A 17,384-nucleotide genomic window follows, 5' to 3' on the forward strand; every position below is an offset into this window, starting at 1 on the left:
TCTTGTTTAGGGTTTCCTCTTCTTTTCAATTCAACAACAAAGAAGAGAAAAATAAGTGAACTTCACTGCATTTGGTTTGGTGTTAACCTTCTTTCCCCTGTCAGCTATTTCTAAGCAAACTCTGGTAAGACTGGTATTATTGGGAACAACTAATCAAAATTCATCCAACTAAACCAACGAAGAGCACGGATGAAACACATATTTGACCCTTAAATCATTGAGCCGACTTTTGTCTCTTTGAAACAAGCGATATTCTACTTTAAAAGAAAGAAAAAAAGAGAGAAGGATAATCTTGTTTTACCCTTCTTTTCATAAGTGACCTTGTAGTCATTAGCTAAGGCCGCAGTAACAACCTTTTCCCGGCGATCCCTATCATCCATAGGCTGGACTTCAACACCAAGGTACGTATCAACATCAGCAGCAGAAACAATATAATTTGGACTCTTTGCGCCATCAATATAAGAAACAGATCCGTCGTCAACATAGCATCCCAAATCAAAAAAGCATACGGTTGTTCCATTAACACCGTATCTGCACACTACAAGTTCTTGTCCCGGAAAAGCTTTCCCTGAGATTTCGAGGCACTCTATACTGGGCAGAGGCTCTTCAAACATGTCCCTGCCGCTAGAAGTTTCCACACCGCCGGCTAAATCATCAGTTTGAATTTGTAGTACAGAAAGGAAAACAAGGAGGAAAAGTACCTACAACCACTTCGATCCAAGCCTTCACCCCTCTGCCTCTCATTACATCCTTGTACAGTTTTCCCGCAAGAAAAGTACTGCAGAAGTCAAGTCCGAAGATGTCTCGGGGAAAAACTTCAGTACTGGTGTCTGGTTCTGACTTGGGATTCTTCTAAATTTAAACTGGCTTCAACTTCTGATTACACAGAACTTCCCCAGGGGTTAGTTCAAATAGGACATCACTGCTCTACCTTCTGTCTTTCCTCTTGCTCGAACAATTTGGCTGAAACATGTCACTTTTAAAATTAATTCTGAGCATACAGAATATAACCGCCACAGAATTTTCATAAGAAACAATTTTGTTTGAATCTATAGAAACATAATGGTGTAAGAAAGTACCTTTCTTGGAGTGGTAAAGGGTTTGAATATGTAGAAGAGATCCATGAACCCCGGTGAAGGTGAACAAAACCATCGAACATAGTAGGCAACAATCATATCCCCTTATCCATTGCACAATATATGCAAGCACCACAGCTACAAACGGCTCGGTGTGAGTGATTATGGAGACAAAACCTTCAACAGAGATCATCGGAGGCAAAAAGATCAGTTCACCAAAGTAGCTGAGCAGCCAACGGGTCATAAAACGATTATTGTGATGGAAGTTTCTATCATGTTACATCATCTAATCCCTCTGCAAGGATGTTGCTAACACTATCTTGGACAGTGCAATTATCATAGTCCAACCTGTTCCTATCTACTTCGCCAACAACAGACCCAATCAGCAATCCATGAGTCCTAGCATCTGGGACCCAACCCTTTTCCAACATTAAATCCAAAAATTGACAGGCCTCGTGTTTATAACCCTCTTTCCAGAATCCGTTAATCAGTACATTGTAAATTGCTGAATTTAGAACTTCACTATCAGAAATAAGTTTATTTATTGAACCTGAAATCATGTGCAACTGAGAATGGTTGGCTATGCAGGAGAGTAGATTTAATAGTCTCTCTGAATCAGGTATAAGACCCCCATCGACCATCATATCAAAAAGCAATACGCATTCTTTTACTCGATTCTGCAAGCTCATGGTTTGTATGAGCAAGTAGAATGCATCCAAATCAAGATTGCAACCTTCCACCAGCATTTTTGAGAAAACTACCAACAGATCTTTTACCTTGTCTAATTTTGACAATCCAAGCATAATAGTTGAGTACGTTGAACTGGTAGAAGAAGTACCGGAATAATAGGCCAATTGTTGCATCCTTATTGCTTCATCAACCTTTCCCGTCTCACACAAACCCTTGATCAACATATTGAATGAGGAAGGCTCGATGAAACATCTATTACTAGACATGTAACAGAACACTTCAGTAGCCTCATGAGTCATTTCTTCTAGGCAAAGGCCTTTGACAAGCTCAGAGTAAGATGTACGATCCAAAACCCAACTTTTGGCACGAGCCTGATGAAATATATCCAGAGCATTTCTATAGTTGCTCATTTTGCAGTGGCAAACGACCAGAGCGGAGTATGTGTCACAGTCCGGAAGAAAAGAAGAAACCACCATTCTACCTAGAAGTTCCATCACTTCCCTAATCCTTCCATTCTTGCTCAGCCATCTGATAACAATATTCCAAGAATTACAACTAGCCACATTCCTTTCGGACATTTCCACTAGTAGATCTTCCGCCACAAGAAATTTACCAACACTGCAGAAACCTTCAAGCAGGACATTGCAGGCAGAAGTTTCCATGATTTTCTTATCCTCCAAGAATTTCATTGCGTTGTCTACCTTCCCTAATTTACAAAACACATATACTACATCCACAAAGACATTATTTGGTGGTGTCAATCCAGTTTCCATCATTTCTTCTAAAACCTTTATCGCATCATCTAATCTAAGGTTCTTGCGTAAAGACTGCAACAGAACCTCATAAACCAATGAATCCGGCGTAAAATTTGAAGCTCTCATCATTTCGAACAATCTAATTCCCTCATCCGGTTTATTTTCCTGACAAAACAAAGGTATTATGAAGGAATAAAAACTCAAATCAGGCTGACAACCAAGATCAACCATTTCATTCAAAACAATAACAGCCTCATCCACTCGGTCTTCCGCTATAAGGGCTTTTAATAGAATCTCAAAACTCCTACTATTAGGACTACACCTTTTCTTCTTCATTCTTCTATACTGATCCAGAGCAGACTCAATGCGGTTGGCCTCCACCAATGCCTCTAACAAATAATTCAAAGTATCAACTGTTGGCACGATTCCTGCCGTCACAATCTCCTTATACACAAACAAGATATCTCGAAAATCTCTCTTATCTTTCACAAGAGCACCCAACAGACCATTAAATATCTCTATTGAAGGCCTAAAGCCACCTGCTTTCAAATTCACAAGCACCCTAATTGCCTCACTTAACCTGCAATGACTAACAAACACATCAATCAGGGCCAAAAGCGCCTCTTCGGCACCCGGACACCGATCTTTCACCATATTTTGACAAAACCCCTCCATCTCCTCAACATTTCCAGCCAAACCCAGTTTCAAAACAATCCGAAAATACGTATCGGCGGTGTGATTAAACCGTTTTTGCAGGGAAGCCCATTTGAACACCTTCACTGCTGAGCTCAAATCATCAGTGTTATCCAGAACCCGGATTAAGTTATCCGGGACAAGCTTATTCCTCAAAGACTGGATATTTTGTTCAACGTCGGATGAATATTCTGGGTCCTGATTGTTTCCCGAGAAAATTTCGATTGTTTTTGCGCAGGAAGATGCAGAAAAATATGCATTCGAGCAGACCCAGCTGGGGATTCTCTTGGAAAATGTTAAAGGATGGAGCTTTATGAACATTGCAAGAGTTCATGAAACAGTTTTTACTATTTACTCCGGTAAAAAAGTAAAAATTGTTCGAATGGTAAACGAAAATTCAGGAAAGATTGATCACTGACCTGAGGGGAAAGAGCGACATGAAGTAGATTAACACCTGAGGATTTCGGAGAAGACTAGGAAGCAGAGATTGTATCCAATGTGAATGTTTGTGTTCTGCCGTGAAGAAATGCAGAGAGGTTAGTTCTCTCGCTGCGTTCACTTTTTAACCGTTGGATTCGATTGGACGGTCAAGATTAGATTGAGACCAAAAAGAAAGAGTCCTCCGAAGAAACGGGTGGAAAAGAAAACCCATATTTCAAAAAGATGGACCCGAATCAGGTCAAGCTCTGTTCTTCTTCCTCCGGCAGATAAATACAACTTGACTTGGGCTACATCGGCCAAAAGAATAGGCCCAACTTTATTTTATGAATTTCTTTTCAAGAAGGCACTGGTTAGAGTCGGTTGAAAATACTTTTTTAGAAAGCACTTCTAGCGCGACTTAGTACTACGGTCTAATAGTATTCTTCTTTACTTGTAAGTGAGAGGATTTAGGTTTGATTCTCGTCAAAGGTGAATTTGAACCACATTATTATTGCTAACCCAATGTGAGGTTTAGCCTCCCCCACCGCCTTAACATAGATAATATCGTTTGTTCATAAAATTTAAAAAAAAAAAAAAGCACTTCTGTTAGAAGCCGCTTCTGCCATAATTTCTATTAGAGGTAAAAATTTTGAGCACAAAAACTTGAAGCACTTTTATAAGCACTTAAAGTGCTTCTTGAAATAAGCGATATTTCACTTCGAGGGCTTTTTTGAACGCACAAACACTTTTTTTGGTTAAACACGATTAGAAGTACTTTACTAATCTAAAGATATTTTTAGTTATTTTAAAAACACTTTCAAATAAAAATATCAAACTTGAGTGCAACGAAATCAAAATTTAGTTAACCTAACACAAATATGCTTCATCTTCATGATCCCTATCATTCCATGTTAAATGTTGACCTTGCTTTTATTTAGGGTTAAACTTTGTTTACTACCCTGAAGTTTCGTGGTTTTCTGCATTTGGTACATGAATTTTTTTTATCCCAGAGTCATAATTAAAGTCTGAATTTTGGGACAGTTTCATACATTCGTTAAGTTTTCTGTTAGAAATTCTGTTAACTAATGACGTGGCGTCCACGTGGACAATAACTGAGTGCCACGTGTCAATATGGCCCAATTCAATATTAAAAAAAAATACAAAAACACAAAAAAAAAAACAAAAAAACCCAACCTTCCATCACCCTTGCACCCTCTCCTTCCCTTCTCTCTTCTGCAAATCCCAGCACCTCACCCAAATCCCATCTCCCTTAAACCACCATTCGGAAAACTCCGACCCGTTGGGAGGCGGCGGCAGGACATGCATGAAGGCTGCGAAGGCCAGGTCATGGTTGCCGGTGAGGAAGATGTGCTTCTGATTCGGTTTCTTGGAAGGTCAGGCCAGGCCAGGTCACTGATGTCGTACAAGACCTTCACAAGTGTCTCAGCAAAAGGTCGGCCATTGATGACTGCTTTATGGGCCCTTTGAACCCTGGAAGCTGCCATGAGCTTAATGGCTTATATGATTTTTTGGGTATTTTTTATGGAATCGATTCAGACTCAGAGCTTATGTAAACTGCAGCGGGTTGTTGAAGATTGAGAACGGATAGGTTGGGGTGAGATTTGGGGCAAAAGGGGTTTAGGGTTTTGGAGAAATGTGTTGGAAAATAAGGGTTTTGCAGATACTCGCATGATTGAATTGGACATCGCCATTGGGTTTTGGTTTTGGTTTTGCATAAATTAAGCGAATTCAAAATCTCTGCAAAATACCCAATTGGATTGAAGCTTTACGAAAGCATTAAAATCTCTGCAATCTTATTCACCATTGCATATAGAACAAGATCTTGGTATTTGCACAATGCAAAGCTCAGATCCGTTCACAATCAAGCTATCGCAGAAAAAAGCTTGAGGTTTGGACTTGCAGACGGTAGCGTTGGCACGTCCACAAGTTCTGGCAGAAGTTGGTAACCTCAGCGAGAATCAAGAGGGAGAGAATGGCGGATGGGCTGTGCGAGGCCACTCAGCGGCATGTGAGGAAGATGAAGAGTGTGATGAGGAAGACGATGGGGGTGTTGTGGGCGAGGATAACAGAGGCGTGGAATTGGAGAAGAAAGAAGGGAGAAGGGAGAAGGGAGGGAATGGGTGAGGGTTGCAGAAGAGAGAAAACAGTGAGAGGGGTGAATGATGGGTAGGAAATTTTTTAATATTGAAGTGGGCCCATGTTGACACGTGGCGCTCAATTATTGTCCACATGGGCACCACGTCATCAGTTAACAGAATTTCTAACGGAAAACTTAACGGATGTATGAAACTATCCCAAAATTAAGACTTGAGGTATGACTTTGAGATGAAAAAAACTTCATATACTAAATGTAGAAAACCATGAAACTTCAGGGTAGTAAACAAAGATTAACCCTTTTATTTATATCCAAGGTATAAAATGTTGGAAATGTGCCCTAAAGCCAATCATGTGATGATACTTTACGGACATTTCACATGTTAAACTAATCTAGTTTTACATATAAAGGGCATACATTATTGTTTGAGCCGTCTCATATAAATGTTATATGCTTAAACGATAAAGTCCAAGGAATATGTGATTGGGAGAATGTAATCTAATGAAGTTAGATTCATGAGACCATTCTTTCGTAGACACATCCTAAACGTTCCTGATCATAGGATTGTCAATTGGGCGTTAACAGTCCGTTAAGATCAGTACGTATTATGTCTTCTCTCAGGGAGAGTGATTAGTCTCGAGTCATTGGTGTGTGTGACATCAAGACAAGTACGTAGGTGCTCAATAGAGAATGAGTTCACTGAACGTGATCAACGAAGAGTTCTTATATTCCATGTCACATGAGAACTCATGGTTGGGATAATGCAAAGTAGTCCTTTGACCTGAGGCATCACAGTTGTCTTGTGGTTAAGTCCTTGATCTTTGATTATGTCAAAGTCACCCCCTCGGGGTGTCCACGGCATCGTTGGGGTTAAGCCACTTAGCTATGGAGACAAGTGAATGCGCAACAAGGGATCTCTAACCTTCAAACAGTTGAGGGAGAATACTCTATGATATGATTTGGAATCTCTGGCCAGAGTATGAATGAGATTAGGGAATGCGTTCCAAATCACATTCAAGGAAATCATATAAGCACACGAATCACATTGGATAGTAGACATGAATAAATAAACTATCATACCAAACAATGTGGTCAAGAGTATTAGATTAGAGAAGGACCGTATTGCATTTGTAATCCCAAACTGAATAGGTTCTCTATCCTCTTCTGATTAGCTTGGGTAACCATGATATGCTGCTAGGTGTCACTCATGGTTTGTGGAAGCCCTAAACGTGTGTAATCACTAAAGGGAGAATTGAAAATAGTTTCAATTCACAATCGATGTAAAATGGTTTTAATCGCCCACTACCTCGCTAAAAGGAACCTAATGGATCGCACACCATAAAAGGTGGAGATTGAAGATTAAACGGAGATGAGTAAGAATGATTAAATGGTTTAATCATTTATTTATGGCAAGGATTAATTAATATGTTAATTAATCAAACGAATAAGTTCGTTAAAGACCTCGGGATAGTTTTGGACCTTAAGGCCCAATGGGCTTCGAACGTCAAGCCCATTAACTTAAGTTGTATGACAATTTAATGAATAAAGATTCATTAAAGCCCAAAAGCCCAAAATTCCTTAGGTGGCCGGCCATATGGTGATGAATTAGGGTTTTGGTTGTTTAGGTCACTTAAAGAAGTGACTATATAAAGGACTTTATAGCCAAATATTCATTAAGATTATTAAGGGTTTATTTTGGGGGAAAATTGGTGAGAATTGTCTCTCCATTTTCTCTCTAAAGAAGCTAACACCTTGGAGGGTACATCTAGCAATCCTACTACTCCAAGGTCACTCATTTCTTCTACAATCAAACCTTGGTGAAGAGACTTAGAGGTTCCCTATTTTGGGAACTTGGAGAAACCTATTCTTCCATCCAAATCCATGGATCTAAGAAGCAAGGAATGAAGGCCCCTATCTCTTTGGGTGATTAGCCTTTGCTTATGCAAAGAGGAATCTACAAAGGTATTAATTTCAACTCACTTTGTTTTGAGTTGATTATTGGTTCACCAATCTACTAGGCTTTGAATTTCATGGGTAATGTTTTGTTTTTGAATGCATACAAGCATGATTCTGCCTTTAATTTGTTAATTGCATGCTATAGATGTTATTCAAATGAACATGTTTTTCAAAATAATCCCTTCATAAAATATCGATGATATCGGAAATATCGGTAGTCCAAAAACATGGAAATATGGATGGAAATATCGGGATATTATCGATATCGATAAAAATTGAATAAAAACCACGAAAATTGTAAGAAAAACTTGGAAATTTTTATTGAAACTTTGCAGGATGTTTATCTAGTCAATTATCTATTAGTTTATCACAAAAAATTGGAAGGAAATGCATTGCATGATGGATTTAACTGATTTAAATTAATTATATAGCGAGCTGGCAAACATTGTGAGTGTAGAAAATATGTAGTAATTAATTAAAGAAGTTTAAACACACCATAATCATTTATATATAATGCAAATTTTCAAAGTATAATTTTGCATGTATCGTATTGTTGTGTATATGTATGACACGCATGTATACAAAGAGACAAAGCAAGATCAAACAAACAAAACATCACTAAACTAACAACGACTTGGTACTTTGAATTTAGAGAAGTTGTTTGGGCTTGTAAAGTTTGACTAAAAAAGCAAGCCCACCTGCTGCACACGCATGCCACACATGTGCACAACCTTAGCTATGGTTTGGATATGAATTCACATGGGATGCTCTGCATCCTTCTGCCTCGAGCCCAGAGCTGAGCCAACGGTTGTTTGCTTTTTTTTATTGTTTTGTAGAAACCAAAACTGTACAGCCTTTTAGAAAAAGGAGAAAGGCTCTCTACCTCTCATCAAACCATCATTTCAAACCATACCGTGAAGAAGTCCCCATAACAAGTCCCCATGTCTATTGCTCATTCAAACCTTCAACCACTATGTCTCTCTCTAAAATAATAGAGAGGTTCTCAGCCTTCTCTCTTTGTAATCTCCGAAAATGCTCTTATCTCTCCAACCTCAAGCCCAGTGCCCTTTATCACACCCCACCGTGACCTCCACCACAGTGGCACACACTCCGGCGAGCACCATCACCACATGTGGACCGTTCCTCCTCCCTTTCTCACCTCCCGGCGAGCACCATCAGGCAAGGGGAGGCGCATATCTTGATGGGTCTGAGCGTCTGAGCATGGATCGCTCATTTTGATGGGTCTGAGCATCTGAGCGTGGATTGCAGAGAGAGGCACAGATCTTGGCAGCTGCAACGACGGAGTCTCGGCTGCAGTTGCAACGCCGACGACGGAGCCTTGGCGATATTATCGATATTATCGGTAATATCGCGATATTATGACGATAATTAAGTGTATTAGTGTAAAAATATCCCCTCTCAAAAAAACGATATTATCGGCGATATTTCGCCGATAATATCGATATTTCATACCTTGTTTATATTAACATCTAACTTTATTAGTTGCCATCAACTTGGTTCTCCTCCCTAACCAAGATAATTTAATTTACTACAACTATAATTCTAACCACAGTATACGTGTTATGAGGATCAATTTATCTAATCAAATTAGATTTGTCAAAAGCAATTTTTTATATTAAAAAGACTTATCTATTCTTCCTTTTTTTTCTTTCTTTTTTTTGTTATCAGATATCTAATTACTTTAGTCTAAAGTAAGGTTTTCAATTGCATTGTTCAAATGAATAGTGTTTTGAGTTATTTACAAAATTGCCACCGCCTCTTCACTGACTTTCAGATTGGAAATTACGATTTATTTATGAAATTGCCACCGTTTTTCCACAATGAAAGGGTGCCCACACGTCAATCATCGTTGATTGCTTTGTTCCATCCATTTCCATCCCCTTTTCTTTTCCTCTTTCTCTCCCGACTCTTTTTGTAACCATCCATCAAATCCCCTCATCCCACCGTTTTCTCACTCTACGTTCACTTATTGCCCGTTTGATTCAATTGGACAGTCAAGATTAGATTGAGACCAAAAAGAAAAAGTCCTCCAAAGAAACAGGTGGAAAAGAAAACCCATATTTCAAAAAGATGGACCAGAATTAGGTCAAATAGACATTTTGCTATGTTCTTCTTCCTCCGCCAGACAAATTACAACTTGACTTGGGCCTACATCGACCAAAAGAATAGGCCCAACTTTATTTTATGAATTTCTTTTTCAAGAAGTCACTCGTTTAGTGTCAATTGAAAATACTTCTTTAGAAAGCACTTCTAGTGCGACTTAATACTACGGTCTAGTAGTATTCTTCTTCACTTGTAAATGAGAAGTCTTAGGTTCAATTATCGTCTTAGGTGAATTTGAACCACATTATTATTGTTAATCCAATATCAAGTTGTTTATAAATAAATAATAAAAAAAGCACTTATGTTAGAAAGTTGCTTTTGCCAGAATTATTATTAGAACTAAAAATTTTGAACACAAAAACTTGGATATGCTTTTTGAAAGAAGCGATATTGCACTTCGAGGGTTTTCTTTTAAGGTACAAACACTTTTTTCGTCAAACACGATTAGAAGTCCTTTACTAATCTAAAAACGTTTTTAATTATTTTAGAAACACTTTCAAATAAAGATATCAAACTTGAGTGCAACAAAATCAAATTCTTGTTGACCTAACACAAGTATTGTCACAACCCGTTCCAAAATACTTTTATCGAAAGTGTGAAAGACTAGAATGCCCTTGGGTGTTGAGATGAGTCGTATGTGACATGGTTTTAGAAGTGGACCAATATAATTATTTTCCTAAGTTTTTGGGGCCAATGAGAACTAAACCTTGGTTAGTTGTGAATGGTTTGTAGATTGGACCACACACACACATCCACATTACTTTATCTCTCTCTTCCCTCTCGTGTTCTCTCTCTCTCTCATTCTTCTTGTACAGACAAACACCAAGGACCTCTCAAACCTCACTGATCAAGGAAGAAAATGGTACCATTGTATTCGTGAAGCCCAGACGAGTTGATTGGTACCCATTTCAGGTAAGGATACCTTTGAAAACCCTAGTTTTTCATAACCCCCGATTTGTGCACTGTTCATCACGTAATTATGGATGTTTTTGGGAATTTGAAACTTGTAGGAAGCTTAGTGAGGTCCCAAGGAAGCTCAGAATGCTTTGTTTGAAGGTTTTGGACGTCGGGATCGTGTGGACGAAGTTTGGCCGGTTTTCTTGGAATTATCCGATGAGATTTCGTGACTTTTAGAACTTTAAATTAGTATGATTGTGTTCTACAAGTTAAGAGCTTCATTTTGGTATAAAATACGTGAAAAATGGTGCAAAAACGAGTGAGAAATGGGCAGTTGCAGGTTTGCCCAGAATCTGGTGCCGGTGACACAATTCCAGCGTCTGGAGGTTGAAGACGATGCGCGTGAGGGCGTGTGAGCCATAGAAATTTTTTTCTAAAAATATCACAATGTTTGTGAGGTTGTGTAGATCACTGTGGTATATTCATATACCCAAATTAAGCAATGTATGAGAAGTTATTAGCTAGTTTTGTACATGTGCTTTAAAATAACGTTTTTATAGTTAATTCGCATATAGGTGAGGTCTATCCCGAGGACGAGTGTATCCACGGGTGACTCGGTGGCTACGACCCTTCGACATACCAGTGAGTGGACTTTTGTTTTCAGTATATATTTATATACTTGATATATTTCCCAGAAATTCATTTTTAAGGAAAGTATGCTTTGAAATAATATGCCAAATGCTTCTATATTTTGAATATGCATTGCATGGTTGCATATATATATATAAATGTGGTGTTGTGGAGGCACATGTGAGTTCAGGTAAGTTATGTTTGGTTGTGTGAATCATCGATGATGTGATATGTGATATGTGATTAAGTAATGTTGAGCTCGTAAAGCTGCACCTAGGGTGATTGTGAATTAGCCAAAGATATGAAGTACATGTCTGTTTATTTACATCACCTCCCGCACTATATGCTTATATTGGATCCAACTTATGTGCACAGTCTTGTCGTACAAACCTTATTATGGTTTCGACTCGTAGGTAACTAGCGATTTATCGCCCGACTATTATGAGAGAATAGAATTGAGCATAATTATATTTCACCCAATCTTGTCGTACATAACCCTTTCAGTGGTTCCGACTTATGTGCAGTATATTGCCATATAGGTCATAGTAGTGACTCCGGCTAGATTGAGTTTGAGCTATGAATTCAGCCGTACAGACTACCACAGGAGTTCTGGCTAACATATCACATTTCTATGAAATTATTCTTACCTGAATTGTTTACTCTATTATATCTTGGCATGGCATATATACCTATGAATATGATTATGTGAAGCATGAATTGAATTGATATGATTTCAGATATATATAGAGTATGCTTCATTTTCATGATCCCTATAATTCCATGTTAAATGTTGACCTTGCATGTATTTATGAGTGCATTTTGCTCTCCACCCTTTAGTGTGGTGTATGCTCACCAACTTATTTATCACCGTTAGATGAATTTGAATTTTGAGATTTGTGCTTATCGGATTTTTTTAGTGAGGATCTTGGGGATCCATAAATTGTGTCCATTCATTGTACGGTGTGCGGTCAGTTTTTGTCAGGTAATGTTTATATTTAATTTTAAATAAAAATATTTAAAATAATTTCTGACGGCATGATATACGATGAACGAATATAATTTATAGATCCCCGAGATTCTCACAAAAAAAATGGATCCGGATTCCTTTTATTTATGTCAACATCTAACTTTATTATCTGCCATCAACTTGGTTCTCTTCCCTAACCAAGATAATTTAATTTACTAGAGCTATAGTTCTAACCACGGTATACGTGTTATGAGGATCAATTTATCTAAGCAAATTAGATTTTTCAAAAGCAATTTTTTTATATTAAAAAGACTTATGTAATTATTTAAAACCAACAGCAAGATCCAAAGGGTTCCTAGATTCCCCACGTGGCGAGAACCCATTCGCCGTGGCGAAAATTCGGATTTGCCGCGTAGTGGGTCAAAACTCAAAACCTACGAGGACCAAGCGAGGGCTTCGGGAATCGTCATATTTACGAATCCGAGGTTCGGACACTCCGAACCAAATCAGCCTCTGTCGTTTCGCTCAAAACGCGGCAACTCCCGCTGGATAAAGACAAAAAAAATTATAATTAAGAAACGCTAATTTTACGGGATTATTGGTGCCTAATTAGGCTTCCATTTACAACCGTCGGATGGTATCCGAGAACTGAATCGTGACCGTCCATTGGATCTACTCTGTTCATTGGATTTAACGGAGCACTCAGGTCTTGTCTCTCTGTGTCTGTGTCATTTGTTTGGGAAGAAGACAGAGATTTCCAAGTGGGTTTTTGGCTCAGCAGCTCTCTTCACTCGTATTTGGTCTGGCTCAACACCTGGTACCCCTCTCTCTCTGTGTCTCTCTCTAGAAAAACATGTTCTTTGTGGTCTTATGTTGGTGTTGTTGATTTTTAGCTGAGGTTGTTGGATCTGTTTTATGGGATTTTTAGGATGTTTTTGGGGATCCATTTGCATGCAGAGGTTAGGAAGTTGTCAAATTATTAGGTAATTATAAAAAGATTAGAACTTTTTCATGGTTTTTATTTAAAGTTGATTTTTTTGGGAAATTGAATTTGTGGGTCAGCCATAAATTTAAACTTGCTTCTACCTTTTGATGTTGGGTTCATTTTTTTAATAAATTATTTAAAATTTTTTTTTTTCTGAAGAAATTTAGAGATGAAGGTATTCAAATTGGAGACTTTGAGGTCAGATTTCTCTAAATTCAGTAGACCCAGTTGATGCCTCCATCTCTCTCTCTCTCTCCTCTCTTTCTCTCTCTTAAATTCAAAAATATTTATTAGTTGAAGTTGACACATCTTTTGTATGATTAATTTGGTTGATAGTGAGAGGAGGTGTATTATTTGCATGATTATTTGTTTTTTTTAGAAAAATATGTGCAGTTTTCTTGGACTGGATTTTCTCAAGTAAACGATGCTTGTAGAACTTTCTTATTTATTTATTTTTTATTTATATTTTCAGCTTTTTGAGGTTAAATCCGTGAAACCATTCTTTCAAAGCTACAACTTCTTTTATCTTATTCATTTTTTTTTAAAATTTAAATTTCCTGGAGGCCATAAAAATTTAATGCACAACGACTTCTTCACATGCAGCTATGAAGAGGATAAGCTTCTTTCACTGCAAAGACCTTAAACCTCTGATCTTCTGTCCTTCAAGCAACACGGATCTTCACGGTTAATCTGACCTGAGCTGAAAAGATTTCGAATTTACGATGTCAATTTCGGAGAAATCAAGGCCGTGCTCAGCTTCCTCATCTTCCTCATCACTGTCACCGATGTCGGTCCACGATTTTGATCCGTTGCTGAAAGATTTGAATGAGAGGAAGCAGAGTTTTCGCCGGAATGTGGTGTCGTTGGCATCGGAGTTGAAAGATGTTCGGAGCCGGTTAGCGTCTCAGGAGCAATCATTTGTTAAAGAAACCCTCACAAGACAGGCATGTGGTTGTTGTTAATTTCAATATTCTTTTTGTGTTTTATATGACATGGTTTAAGCCTTGAAATCATTGGACTCGTTTGGATGTGCTTTTAAAATGACTGAAAGTGTTTTTGGTGAAAATGTTTTTTGGTTCCAAAAGCACTTAAAAAGTGCTTCATGTGAAGCATTTTAAGTGCTTTTGGAACCAAAAAACATTTTCTCTACAAGCGTTTTCAGTCATTTTAAAAGCACATCCAAATCCAAATGAGTCTTGGGAAGTGATTTTCACACATCATTTTTCTCTTCTGCTCGCCCTTATTTATTGGCTGTCGTTGAATTGATTCAAGATCAGAAAGAGAAAAGGAGAGCGCGGAAATCATTTCCCTTTTTCTTTAGGAGTTTTTGAATTGTGGGGTCATTTGGGTTTGTTTGTACTAATTACAGGAAGCAGAGACAAAAGCCAAACACTTGGAAGTGGAGATTAGCATAATGCAGAAGAGATTGGAACAAAGAAATCAGCAGCTTGAGGTCTCAGCATCTGCGGCTGAGAAGGTTCCACTCGCTTCCTGCTTCTTGATTATGTATAACTTTGCATTTAGTTTTTTAATTGCTTGGCTAATTAAGGACATGATTAACTAACTAAGGTGGTTAGATTTTCTTTCCCGAGTTGATTATTTTTGTTTGCATTGCATCTTATTGTTTTGAAGTTGTCAAATAAGCCGGACTTGTTGTTGAGGATGCCTTTTGGCTTTGCCTCTTTGTTTTTGGCGGAGCCCATTGGAGAAAAGGTGACCTTGGCTTCATGTTTTTGTATAATTTGCTTCCCCTTTTTTGGTAGCTTTAACAATTCAGGTAGGTTTTCTTAGTATGCTAGGAAAGTGAGGTAGTGTTAGAATATAGGACTTAACGGTTGTTCGCCCTCCTAATAATTTACTTTTTGAAACTGTACAAACTTATGGTTTGTTTATAGCATGTATGGTGGCCATTTTGTTTTTAGATTTTAGTTTTCTCTAGCTGGTTTCGTTACTGTTTTCCAGTAGAAGCCTGCATTTGTTTTTCCTTCGGTGATAAATTACAAATGAGAAACCAATGGGATTAAAATTGCGCTCATAAGCATCTACTTCCCTGAACACTCACGCACACACGGTGTCTTTTATTTTTGCTTTGTAAATGGACAAAGTCTTAATAAGTTCAAATTTAAAGAAGCCAAATTAGTTTCAGTTTCCATATCAACACGTTAAATAATTCAGCCTGCGTAAAATCATTACAATTGCGTTTGGTAACTAATTAGTAAATTGGCTAATTTATTTTTCGAGTCTCTGCGTATATACATGTAGGCGGGCTCATAATACTTGCATTTATAAACAGAACACATCGACATAACATGTAACTGTTGCCCCGAAAGCAGAAATCCAAATTCAACTTTATTTAGTTAATTTCTGACTGAGGTATAACATACTTTTTATGTATAACTAGACATTAAGAAGTAGAGAGTACCAACCTAAGATGTGTGGAAGTTAAATAACTCAAGTAAATAACTGTCTGTTTGAAGCTTGTTTTGCATGTCTTCGTATTGTGAAGTTTTGAGTTGGCTTGTCACCATTGTTTATTAGCTATAAAGAGCTTTGTCAAACAGATTTGGAAAATAGTTGGATTTTGAAAATTTATGAGTTTACCTTGATGATTGTGTAACCGATAGCCGACATATTTGTATCTTGGAACATCCCTTGGCTATTGTCTCTGAACAGTGCATCAATTTATTAGCTACCAAGATAACTACTTTCATATCATAGTTTTTGGTAGTTAAGGTTGTGAACTTTATTGGTGCGCACATTTCCCTGACTATAATGTTATTAACGGAATGCAGTTCCTCACGGAATTGGATGGTCTGAGATCGCAACTTTCAGCCACCCAAGCAACTGCGGATATTAGTGCTGCATCAGCTCAATCGGCACAGCTTCAGTGTTTAGCACTTTTGAAGGAATTAGATGAAAAGAACTGCTCGTTAAAAGAGCAAGATGATCGTGTAATTAGGCTAGGAGAGCAATTAGATAATCTGCAGAAGGATCTTAAGGCTAGAGAGTGTTCCCAGAAGCAACTGAAAGATGAAGTTTTGAGAATTGAGAATGACATTAAGCAAGCTATCGCAAAAGCGGGGGTGAACAAGGACTGTGAGCTGCGGAAAATATTGGATGAGGTATCTCCGAAGAATATTGAGAAGATCAATAAGCTTTTAGTTGTGAAGGATGAAGAAATAGCAAAACTGAAAGATGAAATCAGGGTAATGTCTGCTCATTGGAAGCTCAAAACTAAGGAGTTTGAATCACAGGTACATTCATCACATGCTTTCTTTTCCTGCAGTTTTTTTTATAAGGTCCTCGTTAATAGATCTGTAATGAAGTTCAACAATTTTCTGGAACAGTTGGAGAAACAACGACGCGTTGATCAGGAACTGAAAAAGAGGGTCTTGAAATTAGAGTTTTGTCTCCAGGAAGCTCGTGCTCAAACACGAAAGCTTCAAAGGGTAATCATTAGTTTTCTTTTCACTGTTTTTGTCAACTTCAAATAAAATTCTCAGTCCTTATTAAATTGTTCTTGCCATTATATTTGGGACTAACATGACCTTGGAAACATATTCATTGCGACAGATGGGTGAGCGGAGAGACAAGGCTCTGAAAGAGCTCAAAGATCAGTTACAGCGGGGTGGTGGTGGAGCTGCAGCTGCTGAAAGACAAAACTTTTGGGAAACCTCCGGTTTCAAAATCATGATGTCTATGTCCATGTTGATCTTGGTGGTGTTCTCAAAGCGATGAAATCATTGTACTGTCGAGTGTCGTGTATAAAGGGCATGAAACTTCAGTTTTAGTCAAGGAATTAGGAATTGCTGCACAGACCACAGTTGTAAAGGTTCTCGTTATGTAGCATTAGCAGATAATGCAATGTTGTTGTTCTCGTTAAAACCACATTAGCGTATGAATATCGAATTTGCAGGTAGGTTCTGTGAATTTTAGTACCTCAAGTTTTCCTCCTCTTCTAAGTCCAACAGGTGCTCTGGTGTTCATAGCAGTTTGGTTGCTGCCCTCTCACTTAATTCATCTTTGAGGCGAAAACTTCAGAGCTTTCCGTGACGTTACGATCAAGATTCAGGTA

General features: G+C 38.1%; 2 protein-coding genes across 13 annotated transcripts; one reads left to right on the forward strand and one right to left on the reverse strand.

Moving 5' to 3' along the window:
- Positions 1-182: 182 nt before the first annotated feature.
- On the reverse strand, positions 183-3,750 carry LOC103427668 (pentatricopeptide repeat-containing protein At1g63330-like). The gene is made up of 2 exons (XM_008365735.4): positions 1,080-3,750; positions 183-963 (listed from the first exon to the last, which is right to left on the reverse strand). The coding sequence occupies exon 1, from the start codon at positions 3,533-3,535 to the stop codon at positions 1,349-1,351; it is 2,187 nt and encodes a 728-aa protein (XP_008363957.3). The 5' UTR covers positions 3,536-3,750; the 3' UTR covers positions 183-963; positions 1,080-1,348.
- Positions 3,751-12,775: 9,025 nt separating this feature from the next.
- LOC103433834 (nuclear envelope-associated protein 2-like) lies at positions 12,776-17,247 on the forward strand. Of its 12 annotated transcripts, none has more exons than XM_070820763.1 (7): positions 12,925-13,141; positions 13,913-14,257; positions 14,683-14,786; positions 14,942-15,022; positions 16,102-16,563; positions 16,657-16,758; positions 16,883-17,247. In XM_070820763.1, exons 2-7 carry the CDS (start codon positions 14,032-14,034, stop codon positions 17,045-17,047), a joined length of 1,140 nt encoding a protein of 379 aa, XP_070676864.1. In that variant the 5' UTR covers positions 12,925-13,141; positions 13,913-14,031; the 3' UTR covers positions 17,048-17,247. The 12 variants fall into 12 exon arrangements, with proteins under 12 accessions (XP_008370345.3, XP_070676864.1, XP_070676873.1 ...); XM_070820772.1 differs by having other exon boundaries at positions 13,913-14,253; positions 14,679-14,815; XM_029101383.2 differs by having other exon boundaries at positions 13,913-14,253; positions 14,679-14,786.
- The last annotated feature ends 137 nt before the right edge of the window (positions 17,248-17,384 follow it).

The sequence above is a fragment of the Malus domestica genome, chromosome 04 (genome assembly GCF_042453785.1).
Source record: "Malus domestica chromosome 04, GDT2T_hap1".
NCBI lineage: Eukaryota > Viridiplantae > Streptophyta > Magnoliopsida > Rosales > Rosaceae > Malus > Malus domestica.

What these genes read in the sequence shown, in the direction of transcription:
- LOC103427668 (XM_008365735.4), bottom strand. Translation starts at nt 3,535, where the DNA reads ATGTTCATAAAGCTCCATCCTTTAACATTTTCCAAGAGAATCCCCAGC.
- LOC103433834 (XM_070820763.1), top strand. Translation starts at nt 14,032, where the DNA reads ATGTCAATTTCGGAGAAATCAAGGCCGTGCTCAGCTTCCTCATCTTCC. An exon ending in CGGAGCCCATTGGAGAAAAG is followed by an intron (nt 15,023 to 16,101) that starts GTGACCTTGGCT and finishes AACGGAATGCAG; the next exon opens with TTCCTCACGGAATTGGATGG. An exon ending in AAACACGAAAGCTTCAAAGG is followed by an intron (nt 16,759 to 16,882) that starts GTAATCATTAGT and finishes TCATTGCGACAG; the next exon opens with ATGGGTGAGCGGAGAGACAA.